This window comes from Loxodonta africana, chromosome 20 (genome assembly GCF_030014295.1).
Source record: "Loxodonta africana isolate mLoxAfr1 chromosome 20, mLoxAfr1.hap2, whole genome shotgun sequence".
NCBI lineage: Eukaryota > Metazoa > Chordata > Mammalia > Proboscidea > Elephantidae > Loxodonta > Loxodonta africana.
In genome coordinates this window covers 67288477-67315915 of record NC_087361.1, presented here as the reverse complement: position 1 = coordinate 67315915, position 27439 = coordinate 67288477, and the positions used below count along the sequence as shown (strand labels likewise).

Sequence of the window (27439 nt, the reverse complement as noted above, 5' to 3'; positions counted from 1 at the left end):
GAACAAGATGACAAGGAAAGAGATAATGTCCAAAGAGATCCTTGCATGCCTAAGGAAAAATAATGTTCCCGTGAAATTAAACAAAATATGGCATTGCGGTTTTTTTTTTTTTTGGTTTTTTAGTGCAGGTAAAGTTTTCAGCTAATGCCTGGCACATGGTGGTGGCTCCAGGCCATGTGAGGCATCAGGAGGATGACTGTGCCGGTGCCAGAGACACCTGCAGGCTGTCCTGGGTTGGCTGCTGGGAAGGAGAGGCTGACAGGACAGTACTTTGCTGAGTCTGCCTGTAGGCTACAGCTAGCAGAAAAGTGACCAAACTTGGACTCTTCCCGTATGGAGAGAGCCTTGCAAGAAATTCTCATTTGCATGGAGATGGGAAGTCTATTTTTCCTACAGGCTGCATGTCAGGACCCAGAAGAAAGAGGCATTTCTTAATAATGATTAATCAGCAGTATTGCAAAGAAGAAAGAAAGGAGAAGAATTAAGGAAATGAGATGCTAAGAAAACGTGGGGAAAAACGATCTCCCAAAGGCAGACCCACCCAGTAAACCTTGATGGCATTTCCTCCTGGCCACCTGCATAAAAGCAGCCAGCCCTCTCCACGTGGCACAGAGCCTCGAGAGAGGAGACCAGGCGACGCGAGGAGCAGCTCAGCAGGTACCCTCCATCGCCCTCCTGACTCTGGCCTTCTCAGATGCAGGTGGGTGGCCGGCTGGCACTGTGTGTGTGTCCCAGGTGCTGGGTGTTTGGTAGGATGGGGATGCGTACTCCACACAGGGTGAGCTTTCTAGTACCTTATTTTCAATGAGAAGAGATGGAGAGTGGGGAAAAAAGGGGGAAAGGAAAGGGAGGGAGGGAAGAAGGAAGGAAGGAAGGGGGTAAGAATCTACTAAGATTACTTACGTTACTTTTGGAGCAGACAGAGCTCTGGGATACTTTCTACAGACCTCTCTGCCAGTGGGATCTCCTTCCTTTGTTTTGCCAGAAAGAGAAAGGTTGAAAAAGAAAACTCAAGTTCTTTGGCATAATGCCTGCCACATAGTGAGGCTTCAATAGACACCTTCCCATTGATGGGATGATATCGAGATAATGCCTGCCACATAGTGAGGCTTCAATAGACACCTTCCCACTGGTGGGATGATGCGGAGATGATGCCTGCCACATAGTGAGGCTTCAATAGACACCCTCCCACTGGTGGGATGATGCCAAGTCAAGGAGAAACAAGGCAAAAATGGTTTTCTAATTGGGCTTCGGAGTCCCTGGGTGGTATAAATGGTTAACGGGCTAGATTACTAACCAAGTCCACCCAGATATGCTTTAGAAGAAAGGCCTGGTGATCTACTTCTGAAAAGTCAGCCATTGAAAGCCCCATGGAGCACAGTTCTCCTCCGAAACACACAAGATCACTGTGAGTTGGAATCAACTCAATAACACACAAGATCACTATGAGTTGGAATCAACTCGATAGCAACTGGTAAATGGGATTTGCTGTTTCTTGGCCCTCTGGAGGAGGAGCCCGGGAGTCCCAAAGACATTTTGGGGAGTGGTGGTGGGGTGGGGGCAAGGGCAGTTGTGGTTCACATTCTCACCCCTATGCTGTTTGTAGTTATGCTCTGAAGCCCCCCTCGGCTGGCTTCCTATGTCTGGTGTTCCTCTCCCTGCCACTGCCCCCCACACTGCATGTACCCTACCACACACCCGGATGCAAACGAGAGCTTGCTGGGTGGAGGGCTCTGGGCTGGAGTAACAGTCAATTCACACGTGTTGGCATAAGATTTACCTTGTGAAGCTGAGCTCTGTGGGTAAAACTTGAGCTAATGCCGAAAAGAGTCAGAGGGAGATAATTCCTAATTCCTAGGGCATATTACCAATCCAGTTCTTCCCGTTTAATTTATTAAAAACAAAGCTTTTTGCCCCAATTGACAGAGTGAGCTGTGGTGACTCATGGCAGAGTGATCAAAAAACAATTAGCACACAAATATTCTCCTTAGGACAGGGGAGAGCACTGTAGCATGCTTTCTTGGGGTGGAGGTTGGGACATGGGGGCTGGGAGGAAAGGCTCAAATTCGATGAGGAGGAGACACATGCCCCTGGAAGGCCACCAGGCTGAGGTGCTGAGCCTGTTCTCTTGGGCACAGTGTGGCCTGCATTGGAGGCCCAGAGGGAAAGCCAAGCAGGGTCCTCTCTTTTGTTGCTTGCTCTCTCTCTTGGCTGGGCAGCTAGTGACTTCCCCCCTTCCGGAACCCTGCAGGACATGAAGATGCAGGTTGTTTCCCTTTGTCTCCTGGGCACGATGCTCTTCCTGTGCTCAGTGCATGCCCGAAGTCTCAAGAGATGTCCGCCTTCCATGGACATGAACCCTGTAAAAGAGAGCTTCCAAGAAATCAAAGGCGCCATCGTGAGTATGAGTTCAGGGTTAAGGTGTGGACAAGAGGATATGCCCCTTCTTGTATCTCAGCTTGAGAAGCAAGTTCCTTCTCATTTCCTTTTGTGTCTCAGGAGAACAGAGAGTACTCATCACTGTGTCTGTTCTTATGTTTCCCTCCATAGCAAGCGAATGACACCTTCAAAAATGTCACTATCCTGTCCAACCTGCACAGCATTAAGGTACTGTCTGCTCGTTGCTCTATTTTTATCTTTACACCATACCCTCTGCTCTTTCCTAATCTCTGGTGTACTCTAGAGACACAGGCTTCTCATCTGTCAACTGATGCCTTAGGGTACACTGATGCCCCAGGGGATTTAAGACTGGCAGGATTAAAGAAGAGGGCCTAGGAGTGCTGGGGGCTAAAAGGGGACAGGGTTTCTGTGTCTTGGGATAATTCTGGAAGGCTTCATGAGGGAGGTGAGAAAATGAACAAGTGACTTTAAAGCTGACTAGGTTTTGGGTTTGTGGGAAAAAGAGAGGAAGGGATTTTGGGAGCGTAGGCAGATGGGTACAAGATCAGTGAAGGCAGGAATGTGTGTCAGAGGACAGTCCATAGGCCCGCCTTGCAGTGTGAGGAACATGGAGGCGACTGGTGGGGGATGAGATGGAAAGACACACTGGAGTCATTTTATGAGGATCTCAAAGACCAGGCTGAGCCTCAATCTTGTGATGGGGCAGCAGGGAGTCACTGAAGGTTTTGGAGCCAAGACGTTATATGACTGCAAAATATTTTAAAAAGACAGTCTGATAATGTTCTTGGGCAACTCGAGACAAGAAAGGCAGTGAGGAGATCAGTCCAGTAGTCCAGACGAGATGTGATGAGAGGAAGTATGCTACAAAACAGCTGGCTTATGAAGTGATAACCCACTTTACAAAAGGGGCCGCTGAGAGGTGTCTTTGCAAGTGAGCTCCTGCAGTACTTGTTAACATTTCTACAAGTCACTTATGTGACTGAGAGTAAAGTATATCTGTAATGAGTTACTTTCTCCTCAGGCTTCTCTGCAAGAGTGAGAGAGACACCTCCATAATTCTTCTAGGGCAGTATTTGGCCTGAGTTATTTGTGGCAAACAGATGTGACCACTTACTAGATAATATTCCAGCCAACTCTATTACAGGCTCAGAGGAAGGGACAGGTGGAAGGAACCCAAAAGATCATTTATTCCAAAATCATCATTTTCAAGTGAGGAAACTGAGACCCTGGGAGGGAAAACAACTAGTTAGTGGCTGAGCCAATAATAGACCCTTACGTCTCTTGCCTCATCTCAAAGCTCTCCCCTCTTCAAGTTCCAGAAACATCTGATGTGGGTAAGGAAAGGGTAGGTAAGGACTGAAGTCTTTATCTTATCTCCTCCCTCCCTCCCTCCCTCCCTTCCTTCCTTCCTGCCTTCCTTCCTTCCTTTCTTCCTCCATCTCTTCCTCCCTCCTTTCCTCCCTCCCTTCTTTCCCCCTTTCCTTCTTTCCTGTTTTCCTTTTATTGTGTTCCTTTTTCTAGTAACATAATCTTTGAGAAAACAGGTGTGTAACGTTTTGCCTCTTTGGTTAAGGGAGCCCACAGGAGCGGGGCAGAGAGGATTTTTCGGGCAAGTAGCTTTTGCTATCTAGGAAAAGTTGTCTGTGGGGCCACAAGGCTTTGCTTCTTTCATGTTAATGAAGATGGATACCCTGTAGACCCCTCCCTAACCAGACATTCAGACATTCTTAGGAGCCATAAATCCTCTACCTGATAACTCCCTAGCCCTCAGGGCAGGGTGCCAGCTGCTGGAAGGGAGCTTAGCCTGGCCAGCTTCTCTGGGAGCCCTCCTCAAGAGCCCTCTCTTAGAGAGTGCCACACACTGCAGGCGGGAACCTACGCAGCTGATCTGATTCCCGCAGCTGTCAGTCTCCATTCTTGACAATCTCAGCACCATCCAAATGATGCCTGCAGTTTAAAAAGGACAAATGGGAGGAGACTGAGCAGGGTGATCCACAGTGGAGTGGCAGGGGTGGTGAGCTGGCTGAATACAGTGTCATAACAACTGAAGGAAGATCTGCCTAGCATAACTCCTGGCACACAACAGCTATTGAATAAATATGCCCTGATGGATGGGAGACATACAGAGAGGCAGACTTCAGTGTAATATAAGGAAGTACTTTCCAAGAAAGCTGCTCAGCCATTGATCCTCTCAGAGGAGAGGCTCCTGATTCCTGGAAGGTTTAAATGATGTTAGTTATGCCACGATGGGGCTGCTGTAGAGACATTTCTATGCTATGATTGGATTCCAGGCCACACAAAGAGAGGAGTCTCTCCTTAGCACCTTCATTGTAAGCAGCTTTGATGTGGTAAAAGGGAATGAAAGCTCTGAGACCATTATGATTTTTAGAAAATGGCCTTTAGTTCTCTTGCTCCTTGCTGCCCCTACCCCAATAGGCTGCTTTGGTTTTTAAGATAATCAAAGAAGGGGGCCTCCTGGGGACTTGGCTAATCTGTGTCTGTAGCCCATAGACGTGTGCTGCATGACTAGGGAGCTCCTGGAATTCTACATGAAGAGAGTGTTCAAGCACCGTGAAGAGCTGAGCCTCCAGATCTCTAGAGAAGTCAGCAGCATTTCCAATTCTTTCCTCCCCCTGCAGAGGACTGTGCAGCCCTGTGTGAGTCACCCCCATCAGGGTCCCAAGCATCTGTTCCCAGTCTGCCCCGGGAGGGCCCAGGACATGGTGACCACAGGCAGCCATCTGAGAAGACATTCTCTGCCCTGCCATCCACTGGGAGAGCTCTCTAGAACCTCTTCCAGAGGTCACTCACTCCTTCCCCAGGGATTCCTGCTGGCCAGCACCTCACCAGACCTGGGTTTCCTCATGTATAATCCTCCGGGGAGACCGGCTTATGTCAGAGTATTCCTTAAGTGATGGCTGTGGCTGAGGGAGGGAGGCATGCCAAGGATTCCAGGCTTGTCATATGCACACTCCAAGTTTCTTTGGCTGTTTTTTGGCCCTTTTGAGTTTTCATATCAGTTAACCTCTCAGTAAACCGAAACTTGTCACTGTTGAGCCAAATCTGACACATGACGACCCTAATGCGTCAGTGTTGAGCTGGGCTCTGTGGGGCTTTCAGTGGCTGATTGTTTGAAGTAGATCACCAGGCCTTTCTCCTGAGGTATCTCAGGGTGGGCCTGAGCTAAGTGTGTTACCCATTTGCCCCACCCGGGGATTCTAACGTCTTGGTAGTTCCTTGGTATAGCCTATCCCTAAGAACTGCATATAAATTCAGTGTGAGCTAATAAAAACAAACATCACAAACAAAAACAACAACAAAAACTCAGCTCAGGAGAAAACCTGAGTTCTAGCCTCATCCCTACCCATGGTATCCTGTTTGACTTTATGGCACATTATTTCACCTCTCTGGGCCTCAGATCCTAAAGTTGTTAGAAGGGGCAATGATGCCAATCACACAGATTCATTTAACCAATTATGTGATCAATTAATCCAAGAAATATTTGTTGAGTGCCTCTCGTGCCGGGTATGGAATTCACAGAGTGGTAACAGGACAGGTGCCTGCTCTTCTGGCGCCTGCAGTCCTGTGGGCTGTAAACCTGGAAGATGTAAAAGCCAAACCCAGCGTGATGCTACAAACAGCCCTACCTTCCCTGGCTGCTCCTACCTGAGTTTCCACTGGGACTCTCACCTAGGGAGGGAGGAGAAACATTTGCCCTCAAGGGGAGAAGTGGCGGTAGGGCTGGGTTGGGGTGGGAAGGTCCTCTGACTGTGCTGTTCCCCGCATCACAGAAGAAGCAGAGTCTGTGTCCCTGCAGTGAGGAAGCCATCAGCGCCACCAGAACCATCATCAACAACTACGATCAGGTAGGGGCCAAGAAGACGATGGGAGGATCGGAGGTGGGAGCCTGACAGAGCGCGCACCAATCTGATTCTCAGTGTTTATTGCATCCCTTCCCAACTCTATTCATCTGCAAGTGTGTGGGTCTTACCTCACTTGCGAATTCCCTGGATCTCCTTCCTCACCACTCCTCCACCATTTCCTTATAGTCTAATATAGCAGGCAGGGGTGGATTATCCCGTAGGCAAGGTAAGCACGGTGCTGCTTTGCTTACCAGATCACCTGTAGCGAACAATCTCACATGGATTTCATCACATCAAAGATGTGAAATTGTTCACTACAGATTAGTAAGTAAGCACAAGTAAGCCAGTGCTTAGCTTGTTTACTGGGTCATTCGCCCCTGTCAGGGATTGTAAATTTGAAAAGAGGCTTTGATTCTGTAGGAAGGTGCCGTGAAGGTTGGGAGAGAGACAGATACCAGCCATACCTATAAAGAGAATCTTTGATGTAGTGAAAAAATGTGAACTTGTTCACTACAGGCGATCAGGTAAGCAAGGTAAGCATGGTGCTTACCTTGCCTATTGGATAACCTGCCCCTGATATCAGGCCTAACCTGTGTTAAGCTTTGGGGGAAAGCACATATTGTGTAAAGATGGGGTGATGCAGAGGAAGCAAAGGGCCCCAGTGAGTTGTAAGCTGGTATCTGTGGAACAGGAGTCCCTGGTGGTATAGTGGTTAAGTGCTCAGCTATTAACCAAAAGGTCTGTGGTTCAAACCCACCAGCTGCTCTGTGGGAGAAAGATGTGAATCTGCTTCTGTAGAGATTACAGCCTTAGAAATCCTATGGGGCAGTTTTACTCTGTCCTGCAGGGTCGCTATGAGTTGGAATCGACTCAACGTCACACAATGACAACAACAACGTGTGTGGAACGGGTGTCCTGGGTGGCGTAAATGATTAAACACTCAAGTACTAGCATAAAGGTTGGTGGTTTGAATCCACCTAGAGGCATCTCAGAAAACAGGCCTGGCGATTTGCTTCCAAAAGGTCACAGTCCTGAAAACCCTATGGAGCAGTTCTAGTCTGCACACATGGAGTCGTCATGAGTCAGAAGCAACTTGATGGCAACTAACAACAACATGTGTGGAATTCGTTTTCTGCGGGTGTCACTGTGTCCTGTAACTGTCATCAGCTCTCTGTGTGGTGAGGCAGAGCCTGCTGTGCTTGTAAGTGGATCACTTAATGATCTTGTAAAAATGCAGACTCTGATTCAGTAGGCCTAGGGTGAGCCTGAGGTCCTGCATTTCGACCACACTCTCAAATGATGCTGTTGCTTTGGAGAGCAAGGGGGTAGAAGGTCTTTGTGGAGAGGCTCTGTAGGATATTGTTAATAACAGTAGCCAAGAGTCATATTGTTCTTACTATGAGCCAGGTGTTGCTCTAAGCACATTGTAAGCTTTAACACATTTATTCCTCACAACAATGATATCATATGAGGTAGGTGTCATTACCTGCATTTTGTAAATTAGGAAACGAAGTCACCAACACAACAACAACAACAACAACAACAAAACAACAAAAAAGTTGCCATCAAGTTGGTTCCAACTCATGGTGACTCCATGTGTGTCAAAGTAGAAATGTGCTCCGTAGGGCTTTCAGTGGCTGATTTTCAGAAGTAGGTCACCATATCGGTCTTCCAAGGTGTCTCTGGGTGGACTTGGATCTCCAATATTTGAGTTGGCAGCCCAGTGTTAACCATTTGCATCACCCAGGGACTCCTAACCAAGGCACAAACACATTTAATCCCTTGACTAAATTCTCACAGCCACTAAGTGGTGGGGGTAGGATTCAATACCATGCAGTCTAGCTTTTGGATAAGTCAGTTATTTAGTTATCTAGTGCTGCTATAACAGAAATACCACAAGTGGATGGCTTTAACAAAGAGAAGTTTATTCCCTCATAGTCCAGTAGGCTAGAAGTCCTAATTCAGGGCACTGGCTCTGGGGGAAGGCTTTCTCTTTTTGTCAGCTCTGGAGGAAGGTCCTCCTTATCAGTCTTCCCTTTGTTTGGGAGCATCTCTGCACAGGAACCTCAGGTCCAAAGGATGTGTGCTCTGCTCCCGGTGTTGCTTTCTTGGTGGCATGAGGTCCCCCTGTCTATCTGCTGGCCTCTCTTTTATATCTCAAAAAAGATTCGCTTAAGACGCTATCTAATCTTGTAGATCTCATCAATATGACTGTCACTAATACATCGCATTACATCATAGTGATAGGATTTACAACACACAGGGAAATCACAACGGATGACAAAATGGTAGAGAATCATACCATACTGGGATGATAGATATTGACAGATATTTTGTGGGACACAGTTCAATCCACGACAGTCGGGAAACTTGGATTCTAGTTCCAGCTCTGCTATTAACCATCTGTGTGACATTGAACGGGAAACTTATTCTTTGGGGTTTCAGTGCTTTAATGTCAAATGGGGACAACATATTCTGTCTCCTCACTGCATAGCACCACTAGGATCAAGACATCCTGGGAAAGCAGAAGTAATAAAGCAAATTGGTGTAAAAAAGAAAACCAGAGGAAGAACTGACCAGTTGGGCAAGGGTAGTGTGGAAAAAAGGGGGGAGAAAAGAGGACAAAGAATGAAGAATTTTCATTTTGTTTATAAGGAGTTGACATAATTTAACTGCTTGTTTATGGAAAAAAATTTTTGGTTGCCTGCTAGGAAAATAATTTTGAGTCTGCATGCTCTGCAGATATATTTGAGGAATAAAAAGAAAGCCTTGTGGAGAGCAGAGCGTAGGAGAGGTGATCTGGAAACTATTGCTCAGTCTATGAAGGCAGATTCTTACGATGGTTTCACTGGTTTCAGCTGGAGGTCCGCTCTGCCGCCATCAAGTCCCTGGGAGAGCTGGATGTCTTTATAGCCTGGATTGACAAGAATTACCATTCAGAAACTTCTACAGCTTGATGCCAAGAGAGGAATAGCCCCTGTGAGATTTCCTGTGGAAGACAATCCAACTTTGAAGAGGAGGAAGGTGGAGAAGACTGCCGTTTTTATGCAAATGAGGGGCTTTTTGAAGACACCTCTCTGATTCGATGTTCTGTCTTCCAAGGCTGGGGCATTGTAGGGAAAATTCTGGGCTTCAGCAGATCTCACCCTGCAGCTAAAAACCTCTCAGGCTGTCTGACTCCGCCCAAACATAGTCAAATAGTCTACTGTTGTATTTATAATGAAATACGTCTGTTGGAAGCTCCTTCCGGCCCCCCTGGAAGGAAAGGACCAGCTTTCTCTAATTTATTCTGAAGTTGCTTATTCCATGTCTGTGATGTGAGCTGAGTGAGATCCTGTAGTGCATATTGTACTGACTGATTTTTCTGAATAAACTCTGTTCTTTACCGATTAATAGAAGAGTCTTCTGATTCAGGAAGGGTCAGCCAAGGAACCATAAATGGAGAGTATTAGAAATGAAAGGGGCCTTCAAGAACATAAGTAGATGGGGAAACTGAGGACTAAAGAGGAATGAGAATTTACCCAGGTGCCCAAAGCAAGTTAGTGCAGAAAAGGGTTCTAAACTGGACCCTCTCCTCCCTATAATGATCAAGAAGATGGGACTCAGGGCTTTTGACCACTGACCACTGGACATTATTCTGATCTCCTTTCTTTCTCTGTGTCTCTGTCTTCTCTCTTTGTCTCTCTCCATCATTTCTTTCTTACTGGTCCCAGTCTTCCCTGACCCTAATCCTTCCCCGTGGATATATATGTAGGGCTAGGGAGTGGGTGGAGTCTCTGGGTGGTGCAAATGGTTAACATGCTTGGCTGCTAACTGAAAGTTTGGCTGTTTGAGTCCACCCAGAGATGCCTCAGAAGAAAGGCCTGGGGATCTACTTCTGAAAAATCAGCCACTGAAACCCTGTGGAGCAGAATTCTACTCTGACACACCTGGGGTTGCCATGAGTCACAGTCAACTCGATGGCAATGAGTTTTTGGTAGGGAGATGGTATTTCTGGACAAGGGATGGCTGTTGTGGAGACAAAGCTGAAGGAGTACAGCCCACAGGCATGGGATACCCTGGGTAGAGGGCCAGGTCCCAGGCTCCAGTGGGGAGAGACCAAAATGGGCACTAACTTTTAGAAAGGCATTCCTCAGATGGTTCAGAACACAAAAAATGACCATAACAGCTGGCATGGAACGTCTGCCACATGCTAGGTGCTGAGATGAGCTCTTTGTATACATTACTCTGGAAACCCTGGTGGAGTAGTGGCTAAGTGCTAGGCTGCTAACCAAAGGTACGGCAGTTCAAATCCGCCAGGTGCTCCTTGGAAACTCTATGGGCAGTTCTACTCATCCTATAGGGTCAGTGTGAGTTGGAATAGACCCGATGACAACAGGTCTGGTTTATTGGTGGCTAGAAATGGTGTCTAATGTGAGAGTTGTTGGACATTAGAGGGTGCAGTGTCTCTGCAGTGACTCCCAGTCCAGCCCAGTGCCATTGCAGTGACTCAGTGAATGAAAAAGTGCTTTGGATTGAGTTAGGGAAACGCATCCATAAGCAAGTCTATCGAGTTCCTCTGCTGTGGAGTGAGGTAGATCTAGATTCTGAGATAGCTACCAAAGGAAAACAGTGGTTAATTTTTAGAAATGGAAAGTCTCAGAGTAGAACTTCCTCACATGGGCATTGGCAGCCTATTGCAATCTGACTCCTTGTGAATATTCACCGTCCTTACCCCACCCAACACCCACAGGGCCCCAAACTCAGGGACAAGAGGCAGACTTGCTCTCTGGTCTCCAAAATTGTGTTCCAGCTCTTCCTGCTTTGAGGAGTCAGGTCCTCCTGCCCTGGCCATCATTCTGTCCATTCCAAAAGCCCACAAAGCCATTAGTCCTCCAAGGCCTTGCTCAAACCAGACTTTCTCCAAGAATCCTTCCCAGATAGCTTTCTCATCCTTCAGAAGTAATCTCAACTTCCCCCATCTCCCCAAATATTTATGGTGAACACAAACGCTGAATTCGAGGAAACCATTTCTCCCAACATACCCATAAGTAGCCTCATTTTCCTCAAACCATCTGTCACAATTGGGAAGGTAGGTCACCATACCTTTGTACCTGACATTAGAGCAAAGGTTCTTAACCTTTTGTGTGCCCGGGACCCCTTTGGCATACCAGTGAAGCCTATGGACCCTACTCGGGATACTGTTTCTAAATGCACAAAAGACATAGGATTACAAAGGAAACCAATTGTATTAAAATACAACTATCAAAATAGGAAAATGACAAATATGTAATATATAATAAATGTGCCTGTTTCTGAATGTATTAATTAACAAGATGTAACAGCGGGTCTACACACTACTGACATGTCTGAGGAGTGATGAATGTAAGTGACATTTTGAGATATCTGAAACAACTGTAATGTGATAGAGAAATATCTGTGGTTTCTATTGGCGACAAACTCACAAGTATTGCATTGTGGCTTGTATTTGTTGCCTATTTTTTTTTATTTTATTTTTATTAAGCTTCAAGTGAACATTTACCATTCCAATCAGTCTGTCATATGTAGGTTTACATACATCTTACTCCCTTCTCCCACTTGCTCTCCCCCTATTGAGTCAGCCCTTACAGTCTCTCGTTTCGTGCCAATTTTGCCATCTTCCCTCTCTCTCTATCTTCCCATCCCCCCTCCAGTCAAGAGTTGCCAACACACTCTCCCGTGTCCACCTGATTTAATTAGCTCACTCTTCATCAGCATCTCTCTCCCCGCCACTGACCAGTCCTTTTCATGCCTGATGTCTTCGGGGATGGTTCCTGTCCTGTGCCATCAGAAGTTCTGGGGAGCATTGTCTCTGGGATTCCTCTAGTCGCAATCATACCATTAGGTGTGGTCTTTTAATGAGAATTTGGGGTCTGTATCCCATTGGTCTCCTGCTCCCTCAGGAGTTGTCTGTTGTGCTCCCTGACAGGACAGACATCCATTGTGGCCGGGCACCAACTAGTTCTTCTGGTCTCAGGATAATGTAGGTCTCTGGTTCATGTGGCCCTTTCTGTCTCTTGGGTTCTTAGTTGTCGTGTGACCTTGGTGTTCTTCTTTTGCCTTTGCTCCAGGTGGGTTGAGACCAATTAATGTATTTTAGATGGCCGCTTGTTGGCATTTAGGACCCCAGGCCCCACAATTCAAAGTGGGATGCAGAGTGTTTTCATAATAGAATTGTTTTGCCCCTTGACTTAGAAGTCCCCTCAAACCAAGTTCCCCAGACCCCAGCCCCTGCTTCGCTGACCTTTGAAGCTTTCATTTTATCCCGGAAACCTCTTTACTTTTAATCCAGTCCAATTAGGCTGACCTTCCTTGTTTTGAGTGTTTGTCTTTCCCTTCACCTAAAGCAGTTCTTATCTACAGATTGATCAATAAAGAGCCCTCTCCCTCCCTCCCTCCGTCCCCCCTTTGTAACCACATAAGTATGTGTTCTTCTCCGTTTTTTCTATTTCTCAAGATCTTATAATAGTGGCCTTATACAATATTTGTCCTTTTGCAACTGACTCATTTCGCTCAGCATAATGCCTTCCAGATTCCTCCATGTTATGAAATGTTTCAGAGATTCGTCACTGTTCTTTATCGATGAGTAGTATTCCATTGTGTGAATATACCACAATTTATTTACCCATTCGTCCGTTGATGGACATCTTGGTTGCTTCCAGCTTTTTGCTATTGTAAACAGAGCTGCAATAAACATGGGTGTGCATATATCTGTTCGTGTGAAGGCTCTTGTATCTTTAGGGTATATTCCGAGGAGTGGGATTTCTGGGTTGTATGGTAGTTCTGTTTAAGATAACGCCAGATGGATTTCCAAAGTGGTTGTACCATTTTACAATCCCACCAGCAGTGTATGAGAGTTCCAATCTCTCTGCAGCCTCTCCAACATTTATTATTTTGTGTTTTTTGAATTAATGCCAGTCTAGTTGGTGTGAGATGGAATCTCATCGTAGTTTTAATTTGCATTTCTCTAATGGCTAATGATCGAGAGCATTTTCTCATGTATCTGTTGGCTGCCTGAATATCTTCCTTAGTGAAATGTGTGTTCATATCCTTTGCCCACTTCTTGATTGGGTTGTTTGTCTTTTTGTGGTTGAGTTTTGACAGAATCATGTAGATTTTAGAGATCAGGCGCTGGTCTGAGATGTCATAGCTGAATATTCTTTCCCAGTCTGTAGGTGGTCTTTTTACTCTTTTGGTGAAGTCTTTAGATGAGCATAGGTGTTTGATTTTTAGGAGCTCGCAGTTATCTGGTTTCTCTTCATCATTTTTGGTAATGTTTTGTATTCTGTTTATGCCCTGTATTAGGGCTCCTAGGGTAGATCCTATTTTTTCTTCCATGATTTTTATCGTTTTAGTCTTTATGTTTAGGTCTTTGATCCACTTGGAGTTAGTTTTTGTGCATGGTGTGAGGTATGGGTCCTGTTTCATTCTTTTGCAAATGGATATCCAGGTATGCCAGCACCATTTGTTAAAAAGACTATTATTTCCCCAATTGACTGACACTGGTCCTTTGTCAAATATCAGCTGCTCATACGTGGATGGATTTATATCTGGATTCTCAATTCTGTTCCATTGGTCTATGTGCCTGTTGTTGTACCAGTACCAGGCTGTTTTGACTACTGTAGCTATATAATAGGTTCTGAAATCAGGTAGGGTGAGGCCTCCCACTTTCTTCTGCTTTTTCAGTAATGTTTTGCTTATCCGGGGTTCTTTCCCTTCCATATGAAATTAGTGATTTGTTTCTCTATCCCCTTAAAGTATGACATTGGTATTTGGATTGGAAGTGCGTTATATGTATAAATGGCTTTTGGTAGAATAGACATTTTTACTATGTTAAGTCTTCCTATCCATGAGCACGGTATGTTTTTCCACTTAAGTATGTCCTTTTGAATTTCTTGTAGCAGAGTTTTATAGTTTTCTTTGTATAGGTCTTTTACATCCTTGGTAAGATTTATTCCTAAGTATTTTATCTTCTTGGGGGCTACTGTGAATGGTATTGATTTGGTTATTTCCTCTTCGGTGTTCTTTTTGTTGATGTAGAGGAATCCAAGTGATTTTTGTATGTTTATTTTATAATCTGAGACTCTTCCAAACTCTTCTATTAGTTTCAGTAGTTTTCTGGAGGATTCCTTAGGGTTTTCCATGTATACGATCATGTCATCTGCAAATAGTGATAGCTTTACTTCCTCCTTACCAATCTGGATAGCCTTTATTTCTTTGTCTAGCCTAATTGCCCTGGCTAGGACTTCAAGTACGATGTTGAATAAGAGCGGTGATAAAGGGCATCCTTGTCTGGTTCCCGTTCTCAAGGGAAATGCTTTCAGGTTCTCTCCATTTAGAGTGATATTGGCTGTTGGCTTTGCATAGATGCCCTTTATTATGTTGAGGAATTTTCCTTCAATTCCTATTTTGGTTAGAGTTTTTATCATAAATGGGTGTTGAACTTTGTCAAATGCCTTTTCTGCATCTATTGATAAGATCATGTGGTTTTTATCTTTTGTTTTATTTATGTGATGGATTACATTAATGGTTTTTCTGATATTAAACCAGCCTTGCATACCTGGTATAAATCCCACTTGATCAGGGTGTATTATTTTTTTGATGTGTTGTTGGATTCTATTGGCTAGAATTTTGTTGAGGATTTTTGCATCTATGTTCATGAGGGATATAGGTCTAAAATTTTCTTTTTTTGTAATGTCTTTACCTGGTTTTGGTATCAGGGAGATGGTAGCTTCATAGAATGAGTTGGGTAGTATTCCGTCTTTTTCTATACTTTGAAATACCTTCAATAGTAATGGTGTTAAGTCTTCTCTGAAGGTTTGGTAGAACTCTGCAGTGAAGCCATCTGGGCCAGGACTTTTTTTTGTTGGAAGTTTTTTGATTACTGTTTCAATCTCTTTTTTTGTTACGGGTCTATTTAGTTGTTCTACTTCTGAATGTGTTAGTTTAGGTAGGTAGTATTGTTCCAAGAATTTATCCATTTCTTCTAGGTTTTCAAATTTGTTAGAGTACAATTTTATGTAGTAATCTGATATGATTCTTTTGATTTCATTTGGTTCTGTTGTGATGTGGTCCTTCTCGTTTCTTATTCGGGTTATTTGTTTCCTTTCCTGTTTTTCTTTAGTTAGTCTAGCCAGTGGTTTATCAATTTTGTTAATTTTTTCGAAGAACCAGCTTTTGGCTTTGTTAATTCTTTCAATTGTTTTTCTGTTCTCTAATTCATTTAGTTCAGCTCTAATTTTTATTATTTGTTTTCTTCTGGTGGCTGATGGGTTCTTTTGTTGCTCACTTTCTATTTGTTCAAATTGTCGGGACAGTTCTCTGATTTTGGCTCTTTCTTCTTTTTGTATGTGTGCATTTATTGATATAAATTGGCCTCTGAGCACTGCTTTTGCTGTGTCCCAGAGGTTTTGATAGGAAGTATTTTCATTCTCGTTGCTTTCTAAGAATTTCCTTATTCCCTCCTTGATGTCTTCTATAACCCAGTCTTTTTTCAGGAGGGTATTGTTCATTTTCCAAGTATTTGATTTCTTTTCCCTAGTTTTTCTGTTATTGATTTCTAGCTTCATTGCCTTGTGGTCTGAGAAGATGCTTTGTAATATTTCGATGTTTTGGATTCTGCAAAGATTTGTTTTATGACCTAATATGTGGTCTATTCTAGAGAATGTTCCATGTGCGCTAGAAAAAAAAGTATATTTTGCAGCAGTTGGGTGGAGAGTTCTGTATAAGTCAATGAAGTCAAGTTGGTTGATTGTTGTAAGTAGGTCTTCCGTGTCTCTATTGAGCTTCTTACTGGATGTCCTGTCCTTCTCCGAAAGTGGTGTGTTGAAGCCTCCTACTATAATTGTGGAGGTGTCTATCTCACTTTTCAGTTCTGTTAAAATTTGATTTATGTATCTTGCAGCCCTGTCATTAGGTGCGTAAATATTTAATATGGTTATGTCTTCCTGATCAATTGTCCCTTTTATCATTATGTAGTGTCCTTCTTTATCCTTTGTGGCGGATTTAAGTCTAAAGTCTATTTTGTCAGAAATTAATATTGCTACTCCTCTTCTTTTTTGCTTGTTGTTTGCTTGATATATTTTTTTCCATCCTTTGAGTTTTAGTTTGTTTGTGTCTCTAAGTCTAAGGTGTGTCTCTTGTAGGCAGCATATAGATGGATGGTGTTTTTTTATCCAGTCCGGGACTCTCTGTCTCTTTATTGGTGCATTTAGTCCATTTACATTCAGCGTAATTATAGATAAGTAAGTTTTTAGTGCTGTCATTTTGATGCCTTTTCATGTGTGTTGTTGGCCATTTCATTTTTCCACATACTTTTTTGTGCTGAGACGTTTTTCTTAGTAGCTTGTGAGATCCTCATTTTCATAATGTTTAACTTTGTGTTTATTGAGTTGTTACGTTTTTCTTGGCTTTTTTCTTGAGTTATGGAATTGATATTCCTTTTTGTGGTTACCTTTTTATTTACCCCTATTTTTCTAAGTAAAAACCTAACTTGTATCCTTCTATATCGCCTTGTATCACTCTCCATCTGGCAGTTCAATGCCTCCTATATTTAGTCCCTCTTTTTGATTATTGTGATCATTTATCTTTTGATTTCCATGATTTCCTGTTGTGTGTATTATTTTGTTTATTTATTTATTTTTTAGAATTAGTCTTAATTTGTTTGTTTTTGTGCTTTCCCTGTTTGAATTGCGTTGATATCAGGACATTCTGTTTTGTGACCTTGTATTGTGCTGGTACCTGATATTATTGGTCATCCGGCCAAACAGTCTCCTTTAGCATTTCTTGCAGTCTTGGTTTAGTTTTTGCAAATTCTCTAAACTTGTGTTTATCTGTAAATATCTTAATTTCTCCTTCATATTTCAGAGAGAGTTTTGCTGGATATATGATCCTTGGTTGGCAGTTTTTCTCCTTCAGTGCTCTGTATACGTCGTCCCATTCCCTTCTTGCCTGCATGGTTTCTGCTGAGTAGTCTGAACTTATTCTTATTGATTCTTCCTTGAAGGAAACCTTTCTTTTCTCCCTGGCTGCTTTTAAAATTTTCTGTTTGTCTTTGGTTTTGGCAAGTTTGATGATAATATGTCTTGGTGTTTTTCTTGTTGGATCAATCTTAAATGGGGTTCGATGAGCATCTTGGATAGATATCCTTTCGTCTTTCATGATGTCAGGGAAGTTTTGTGTCAGGATTTCTTCAACTATTTTCTCTGTGTTTTCTGTCCCCCCTCCCTGTTCTGGGACTCCAATCACTCGCAAGTTATCCTTCTTGATAGAGTCCCACATGATTCTTAGGGTTTCTTCATTTTTTTGAATTCTTTTATCTGATTTTTTTTCAGCTATGTTGGTGTTGTTTCCCTGGTCCTCCAGAAGTCCCAGTCTACATTCTAATTGCTCGAGTCTGCTCCTCTGACTTTCTATTGCGTTGTCAAATTCTGTAATTTTATTGTTAATCTTTTGGATTTCTACATGCTGTCTCTCTATGGATTCTTGCAACTTGTTAATTTTTCCACTATGTTCTTGAATAATCTTTTTGAGTTCTTCAACAGTTTTATCAGTGTGTTCCTTGGCTTTTTCTGCATTTATCCTAATTTCATTTGTGATATCTTTAAGCATTCTGTAAACTAGTTTTTTATATTCTGTATCTGATAATTCCAGGATTGTATCTTCATTTGGGAAAGATTTTGATTCTTTTGTTTGGGCGGTTGGAGAAGCTGTCATGGTCTGTTTCTTTATGTGGTTTGATATGGACTGCTGTCTCTGAGCCATCACTGGGAAACTAGATTTTCCAGGTAGTCAGCTGGTACGCTGGCTCCTGGTTCTGAAAACGGTCGCTGTCTCCCCGTATTTGTTCGTTTTCCGTCTCTAAGTCTGTGCTTGTTGTTCAGAGTTCGTAGATTGTTACGTATGTGATCGATTCCCTTGTTTTTCCGAGTCTTTGTTGCAAGAGGGATCCGCGGTAGCGTCCACCTTGTCCGCCATCTTGGCCCCGCTCCTCTGTTGCCTATTTTTATAATTAAAGAAAATGTTAATTTTTGGTTAAAGTTTAGTAAAATAAAATGCAGTTTTTCCTCATTCACCTTCTCCCACGTGAAGAACCCCTGCCTTAGAGGGTCTGCCTGATGATGGTATGAGGATCTATTGGGGATCTAGCTGTCTTTCTCACCTTGGCACCCTTGTGTCACAGTCCCTGGGTAGTGCAAACAGTTAAGCGCTAAGCTCCTAACTGAAGGCTGGTGGTTCGAGTCTACCTGACAAGAAAGGCCTGGTGATCTACTTCTGAAGAATCAGCCATGGAAACCATACAGAGCACAGTTCTGTGGTTGCCATGAGTCGGAGCTGACGTGAATGCAACTGGTTGGTTGGTTGATATCCTTGTGTTACCCCACTCTGCGCCCTCACGCAGGAGGTTCTCCATCCTCGTTTGTGGAATTAAATGGAAAATAACTGAGTATATCCTCATTTTCCCAGGTGAGGAAACTCTCTTGACTCAAGGACTTGTCTGGAGTTTTGTTCCCCAACTCCAAGCCCAGGGAGAATTTTCCCAGCGGCTCCTTCTCTGCAAGGCAGGAAGATGAAAGAGTTAGCCAACTTTGGGGACCCAGCTACGTCACAGGAAATCTCCAGAGCTGGTTAAATGAGCAAGCCGGGCTGGTTAAACGAGCGTGATGGAAAGATGCAGGAAACAGAAATGATGTCACTCATGCTGTCAGCTCTGAGGACAGGGAACTGAAAAAAATTACACTTCCGATTGTCAGCTGCTTCACCCATCCCCACCCTACCTTTCCTGGGGAGGCAGCTAGGGCTGCAGGTGGGGCCGGGCTCTCAGCACTGCAGGCCTAGGAGTGGGGAAGCCCTCCATTTGCCCACCCAGTGAGCCGAGGTTCTTGCTCCAGCAGAGCCTGTGTGCTTCCCTGCAATGTGATGCAACTGGGCAGGAAGCCCAGATGCCAGCAGCTATGACGTCACAGACAAGGAAAACCCTGAGCTGCAAACTCAGGACTTGCCGTGGGAAAGAAGGAGCAGCTGGATTTTCTTCTTGGTTTCTAGAAAATTGGTTCCTACCTAAAAATGGCTTGGTTGGGAAGCGGAGTTTGTTTCATAAGAAGGGATTCGTCTTTCTTCCCCTCTGTCCAGCTTATCTTTATAATCACACTGTTATTGTTGTTGCTGTGTGCCCTTGAGTCGATTACACTAGCGCTGATTATATGCCGACCCCCAGTTTTGAAATTCCACTTACTAAAGTTGACTTGATATGTTCAGAGACATACCCCCAGCCTCTCCACCGTAGCCACACCCCCCACCTATCCATATACCTGCCACAGGGTCACCAATAGCAAGCCGTTCAGCAAACATTTTTGAGCACTGATAATGTGCCAAGCACTGTGCTGCCCTTGAGAATCCCACAGTTAGTGCACGGCTCTTACCACCCTCTCCTCAACATAAGGCTCTTCAGTTGCTGCCTATTGCCCCAGGGGAAAAATACGGAATTACAGAATCAGGAAGGTTGAGCTGAAAAGGACTTTAAAAATCATTTAATTTATTCTCTCATGAGGAAACTGAGACCCAGAGAAGGGAAGTGATTTCCCCAAGACCATATTGTGAAATGAAGGTAAGGCTAGAGCCAGGACTTAATTTCTAGACTCTCAGTCCTAATTCAGATTCCTTGGCATGGCATTCCTGGTCCTTGTTATACAGCCATATTGCCAAGTTCATCTCCCATTGCTCCTTTACAAGAAAGCTACCTCCAACCAACTGCCCATTTGCCAGTCCTTGCTGCCCTAGCCCATCTCCTTTCTGAATGCCCTGTGTCCCAACTCATGCCTTCTCCCTAGCCCTCCCCAGCATCGCTGTCCATTTAAATTCTGCCCATCCTTCATGGCTCAGCTCAAACTCTCCTCTGTGGAGTGTTCTCTGGCAGCCTCAGTTCTAAGGACTCCGTCCTTCCTTTGTGCTCCTGGGCACTTACTTTCTGAAGAGTCACAGTACTGACTGTCTTTGTGGTTGCGCAAGCAAATGCCTTGTCCTTCCAACAAAGGTCAGTTCCCAGGGGATAGAGACCTGACTTAGACATCTTTGCATCCTCAAAGCCTCCAGCACAGTGCCGTGCACACAGTGGGTATTTAGTGTTTATTGAAAGAACGGCTTTTAACATCTATTAGAGGCAAGGAGTGATAAAAATCGCCCTATAAGAATAAAGGTTTACATAAACATGCATAGCTATAAAATCCTTCTGCCGACTCAGTGAGCCAGACAGGTAAGGTAGGTTTTATTTCCATTTCATTGATGAAACACTGAATGCCTGAAAGGTCACCCAAGTCTTGGGTCACCCAAGGTCACCCTGGAAACTGGTGATGAGACAGTGTTAGAATGTTCATCTCTTGTCTCTCAGTCCGGAGTGGTCCGCAGTGTTAACACTCTCTATGCTCTTTCCATTGAAGATTAGTTTCTTCGTCTAGAATTGTGAGGTGGGAAAAGCTTCTCTCTGTCTCATTTTTAAGGGAAGCTGTTTACTATATGAACAGTAGCTCATAAGAAAGTCATTTAACGGAAAGAACACTTTACTGAATTCAACTTCTGGGCCTGTCTTTTACCAACTGAGAGACCTTGGGCAAGTTACATAACCTCTCTGAACCATAGTTTCCTCATCTACAAAATGAGGGGATTGGACTCGATGTAGTTGAAGCCCCTTCTAGCTCTAAGAGTTTTGGAGTGATAATTTATCATTGTTTGTCATTAGCTGCTATCGAGTTGGCCCTGACTCATGGTGACCCCACACGTGTCAGAGTAGGACAGTACTCCACGGGGCTTTCGAGGGCTGATTTTTAGAAGTAGATCACCAGATCTTTCTTCCAAGATGTCTCTGGGTGGATTTGAACTGCCACCTTTTCAGCTAGCAGCCAAGTGCTTAACTGTTTGTTCCACCCAGAGACTCCAGCCTATCGTTAGGTAAGCAAATTCTTGCTACTGGGATAAAAAAAAATAGAAGTCCCTAACTCAGAAGATCCATGGACCCTCAGCTTTTACGGGGAAGATATTTATGTGAGAGAAAAAGAAGAAGAACCTCAATGAGATGGATTGGTACAGTGGCTGCAACAGTGGGCTCAAACATAGCAATGATTGTGAGGATGGTGCAGGACTGAGCAGTGTTTCATTCTGTTGTACACAGAGTTGCTATGAGTTGAAACTGAGTGGATGGCACCTGACAACAACATATTTATGGCAGGGGAGCCCTTCTGCCCCCCCTCCCCAAGTTAAATCATGAAGTGTGTGATTGCAGCCACTGTCTTCTCTTGAGGAGCTGACATCTTGAAAGCAGCCACCTTTCAAATGGCAGAGACTCACAGTAAAATCATATTTCATTCCTGCCCTTGAAAGGCAACTTGGGGGAGGGTGATAGAAGCGTGGCAATAATTTGCAATTATTCCTGGCAATCATTTGCAATGTTGAATCAACATGTCCTTACACATGATGTGATTAAAATTAATTCTCAAATTAAAGAGAAGTGAATTTTATTATATTGGGAAATTGAAAGCCTTCTGATTTAAGGATGGGTTGCAACGGTTCATTATTTGCATCACAAATTCCATAACTACACTCATTCTGTTTATTGCTTATAAGACAGATCCTCTAGTAGATAGGCGTGGCCCGTGGTAGGATGGAACTATTCCAATAATTCAGGAACCCTGGGAAGTGTTAGCATGAGAGAGATTCTTTCTGTCACGGTAAATTCAGCATTTTGAATATTTTAGGAAGGTTCTCAGGCAGGAGAGATAGGTGGTCTGTTCTCTGCCTCAATCTCTCAGTTGTACTTGGGGCCAGAAGCAGAACTGCAGTCCTGTTCCCTGGCATCCCCACCTGCATCCCACCTCTCTTCCAATGCTCTCTTTTCCTCAAGGACACACAGTTAGTGCAATGAGTATTGAATTCCAAATTAGGAGACCTAGGTTCAAGTCTCCATTCTGCCATTAACTGTTGCCTTGAGTCTTCACGTAGCTTCTTGGGGCCTCAGTATCCTCAAGTCAGTAGTGACAGTAGAAAGAGATTCTATTTCTTTAGTAAGCTCTGTCACTTACCAGATGGGTGACCTTGAGCTAATCATCAACCTCCTAAGCTTCAGTTTCTTCATCTGAAAACTGCATTGTAAGACCTATCTCATAAAAAATAAATGCCATTGCCGTTAAGTTGATTCCAACTCATAGTGACCCTGTAGGTCAGAGTAGAAATGCCCCATAGGATTTCCAAGGCTGTGGTCTTTACGGAAGCAGACTGCCACATCTTTCTCCTGTGGAGCAGCAGGTAGGTTCTAACTGGCGACCATTTGGTTAGCAGCCAACCATGTAACCACTGCACCACCTATCTCATAGAGATGATAATTTAGTCAACATATTTATTAAGAGCTTACTATGAACGAGGCTCCACTCCAGGTGTTTGTAATATAGGGGTGAACAAGACTGACAAAATTCCTACTCCCAAGAATCTTATGTTGTTTGTGAGATTTTTGTGAGAATTAAATGAAAATATGCATATTATACATGTATATATACATTATATGTATGTATATGTATATAATGTATATGTGTGTGTATACGTGTGTGTATTATGACAACAATAATGTATAGAACATTTAGTATGTGCTAGGTACTTTGCTTAGAATGCTCTATATTTTGTCTTTATAATAATAATTATTAGTTTGAACTATATGATATTGCCAATATTAGACCATTTTTTACCTACATAGTTGGAAATTACATGTGGTTCAACCTAAATATTTTTATTATTCTTTGATTCTTCCTGTCTATAACCTACACATATAATCAGTTTCCAAATACATTTTTACTTATTTAATTTCCCTTAAGCCTAGCCAGTTTTCTCTATCCTTGCTTTTACTAGTTCAGGACACAATAAATCTCTCTCAGACTATGGTAATAGCTGGTTTCCCTGGTGCCAGTTTTACCTACTTCAAGTAGAATTTCTAATGTGCAAATCAAATCACGTTGCTTCTTGTTGAAATCCTTCTTGTTTTTGGATGAAGTCCATACTCCTTAACATGACCAACATTACTTCTCACCTCAGCCCAGCTTATCTTTTTCCTCTCCATTCCCCATACTCCTATCCTGCTCTGACTGTAGGCTTTTAGTAACTACTGGTTTGTATGTTTACCTTTTCAAGTCCAATCGAATCTGAAATCCCATGGCTTTAGGCTTTAGTGTAAAGAAAGATTGTAAATCAATATGTTCATCCAATAGTCATCAAGTATTAACTGAGCACCTTCCAGAAAACGTTGAGTGTTGGGGCCACAAAGGTGAACAGGGAGTTCCTAGGCTAGTGGCAGATACAGACATAAAGCCAAAAGATCACAATTGACTGTGGTAACACAAAGTGATACATACAAGGTGAGGTGGAGGTCCAGAGATGGGAGGAATTCATTTTGTGTTGGGAAATGCGGATGTACAAAGAGGCTAGGGTGAGGCAGGGAAAGTTTCATGGAGGAGATGACCTGAGTTGGTGCCTGTACAGAGTATGATACGGGAATTATTCAGTGGATTTTAAGAGAATAAAGTATTTGGGTAGAGGAGAAGGGAAGACTTGATTTTTAAAGTACAATTGGGATTGCATGTGAATAAATTTTTAATTAATCGTTACAGGTAGGTTCAAACAGAGCATTGGGTTTCTCTTGGTCAATGGAAGGGAATAAACTAGCTTGGGTATAGCCTTGACTTTCTGAAAGTCTTGATTTCAAGTATTCTTGTCAGCCCACACTTTCCAATTTTACTTTAATTACACTTATGGGTGATCATGAGATTGTTCACTTAGCACCAAAGGTGAAAAAGCGGGAATGAGCTTAAAAGGTTCAAGAGATATTTAGATTAGTTATTCACTCATTGTCTCACCATTTTTTAAGCATTGTAATGAAAAGACATGGTTTCATTTTCAGGAACTTTAGAAAGACGTTAAGAAGGGCATTCTGATCCAAAAGGTAAAGGAATAAAGAATCGTAGTGACATTGAATGTCAGAACTGGAAAGGACCTTATACATTATCTACTCTATAGCTCTCATTTTACAGATTCATAAACTGGAAGCCAGAAAGACTACATGATATGCTGAAGTCAACCTATAAACTGTGGAATCTTTGGACTTAAATACAGAACTTCAGGGTTTTAGATATTGGGTAGGAAAGAAGTTTCAAAGGAATATGTTATAGTTTCTAACATCTTGATAGTTTTCAAGGAGTCATCTGCAATGAATCTCAGGTGCTTTGAATTCAATCTTGCCTGGAAGTATGGTCCTTCATGATGGACTAGTCCCTGTCCAAGAAATCTTTCCGTGTTGTTAGGAAGAAAAGGCAAAGATGCATGAAACAGGACAATGTCCCATAGAAAACTCTGCTATTGGAAGTCTGAGAAGGGAGGGATTGGTGTGGTCCAGAGTCATTGAGGAATGAAAGATCTGGGGGTACCTTGGATTATGGGTGGGGGAAAGAAGGGTAGTCATTGGAGGAGAGCATTCCATTTGGTGGGAATAGCAAAAGCAAAGGAGAAACAGCAGGAGTGAACCCATGGTTTCCGGGGCTGGGAGAAACCCGGCTAAAGAGAGCTGAGTTTGCAGGAGGGGGCAAAAACACCTCCTAGAATTCTCTCCTAGTCCTGTAGTTCAGTGATCTCTTCTGTTTTAACTCTCATTTTGCCAAGCAGGAAGGTGGAGCAGAAGGAGGCACATCCTTTATCCATGGTTACAACCAGTAATCCCCTTGGGCACTATTTCTTGGGGGAAGAAGATATTGGGGTAATCCATTCTGCAATTACACTGCCTTAGGATGTGAGGAAGTGGGATGCCCCCAGAGAAATTCCAATGGAGTTCCAGCCCTCACCTGACAGCTCTCACTTCCTTCATGTTACATATATATAAATAATTGGATGCCTCTTAGGTTGAGACAGACTCCCAGGAGACCAGAAGCAGCAGCATTTCCTGAGTTCAGGTAAGAGAACTTCTTCTCTCGCTATACTATATCCTGGGGATCAGTCCAGTCCCCCCAACTGATTTACTCAGGTGTGTTCGCCTGAGTATACCTAAAGGAACCTTTTCTATTAGAACTAAACCTCTTAGAAGACAGGAGCTGCCATGTTTATCTTTGTACTCCAGTACCTAACACTACATTCAGGACAGTGAGTGCTCAAGGAGTGTTCAAGACTGCTCACGTCAATCTCTGTTTAACTCCTATTGAGCACTATGTGCTAGGTGTCTACATCATACATCATTCTATTTAAATGTCAAAACAAGTTCCTGGGGGTAGGACTAATTAATATCATTTGGGGGCTAAAGAAACTCAGAGAGGTCCGTTCACTTGCCCAAAGTCACATTTTGGCTTGCCTGAGATGTCTCCATTTTAAAACTGAAGGCTCTGTGTACCAGGAACCCTCAGTCTTCGGCAAACCATGAAGGTTGGTCGCCTTCCACGGATGGAAATGGTAGAGCAGGAATTTGGACCCGTTTCTCTCGTCTCCAAGCCCGAAGTTCTCTCTGATACTGCTGAGTTTGGTTTGTTTATTCCCTTTTCTTACATTTGGCAGATATATATATATAGTACCTAGCATATTGTCTGGCACAGAAGAAGGTTTCAGTAAGAGGTGAAGATTATCTGTGCTGTGTCAAGCCTTACCGCAGCCTCTGGCAAAAAGAAAGATTAAATAAATGTTTTTATGCTGTTATTTTATGTTATGTTATATGTATGTTATTTTCTTCTGAGAGCTTCAACGTAGTGAAAAAAATATTGAAAAATGGAAAAGTGAGTGTATTAAAACCGAAAAACCAAACCCATTGCCGTCGAGTCAGTTCTGACTCATAGTGACCCTACAGAACAGAGTAGAAGTGTCCCTTAGAGCTTCCAAGGAGTGCCTGGTGAATTTGAACTGCCGACCTTTTGGTTAGCAGCCGTAGCACTTAACCACTATGCCACCAGGGTTCCCAGTAAGTGTATTAGATCTCACATTATTATAAGTTAAGTATTTTATTTATAACCCAAACAGAATTTATTACAATTGTTGGTTGCCGGCTTTAAGGAAAGCAAACATCAATAATATTTTCATATTTCTGGAAAAATTAACAATTAAAATACATAAAAACATGTACATAGCATGCATGTTGTTCCTTTTGCCTTGAGTTTCAGTGTGGCTCATAATACACCATTTTTATTTAAAATTCTATATTTTGCTCATTGTTGATTTCTTAATTAGTTTTAATTTTTTATTAAGGTATTATTTATCTTGATGACTGAGTTTTTTTGGTGACTTCTTAAATTGTGTGCCTGAGGTGGGTGTCTCAGTGGTTAAGCTTAGGCTGCCAACCGGCAGTTTGAGTCCACCTATGGGGCAGTTCTACTCTGTCCTATATGGTCTCTATGAGTCGGAATCAACTCAAAGGCAACAGGTTTTTGGTTTAATCCTAGGCTACTATCGTTTTTTAAATTCGGCAAACACTCTTATTGAGCAGCCTTATCCCAAAAGGAAATTTCTCTCACTACTTCTCTTTCTTTGGAGATCATTCACTTTGCCTCTGGCCTGAGTTGTGGAATCAGGAAAGAGCATTCTCTTGGATTCGACCCAGAAGCGCCTGGCTACAGCCGTCCTCCAGAGGGCGCTGTGGAGTCCCAGACACCTAAGGAGCGAGGAGCCGTGTTTCTTGGAATCCGCCTGAGTGCCCTTTGGGCCTTACCTTTCCGTGGCAGCAGGATGGTGATGAAATCATTGAGTCTCTGTTTGCCTTCGGGGCTGAAATCAATCCATTATCCCCAAATAACCAATCTGATCTCAGACAAATGCCAACAGAGCTAAGCTCCTTGCCCCCTGGGGTTGGTTATAAATCCAGACAATTCTCCTCAAGTGTTTTTGGTGGCATAGACACAGCTTCTGGTGAGGGCCTGTTTTTCTCCAGTTGCCCCATGGGCCTAAGAGGACCAGAAAGGTGAGCTACACTGGCATTCTAAGGCTATATACGTCAATTCCCTAAAACAAGCTTTGGCATTTTCCCTGAAATGCCATCATCGTCTATACTCATTGCAAGGGCCTGCAGCTCCAGGCTTCACCTGCTGGGCAATGTCCTTGGGGCTGGGATGGGGCAGCATAAAGGAGCTGGGACCTTGTGCCACCAACTCACACTCAGGCCC

General features: G+C 43.3%; 1 protein-coding gene across 3 annotated transcripts; it reads left to right on the top strand.

Annotated features, from left to right (window-relative positions):
- The first annotated feature begins 130 nt into the window (after positions 1–130).
- On the top strand, positions 131–27439 carry IL19 (interleukin 19). Of its 3 annotated transcripts, XM_023548360.2 has the most exons (6): positions 131–657; positions 2252–2398; positions 2551–2607; positions 4905–5057; positions 6192–6266; positions 9122–9968. In XM_023548360.2, exons 2-6 carry the CDS (start codon positions 2255–2257, stop codon positions 9218–9220), a joined length of 528 nt encoding a protein of 175 aa, XP_023404128.2. In that variant the 5' UTR covers positions 131–657; positions 2252–2254; the 3' UTR covers positions 9221–9968. The 3 variants fall into 3 exon arrangements, with proteins under 3 accessions (XP_023404128.2, XP_064129348.1, XP_023404129.2); XM_064273278.1 differs by lacking the exon at positions 9122–9968 and adding an exon at positions 25205–27439 and having other exon boundaries at positions 131–2398; XM_023548361.2 differs by having other exon boundaries at positions 131–2398.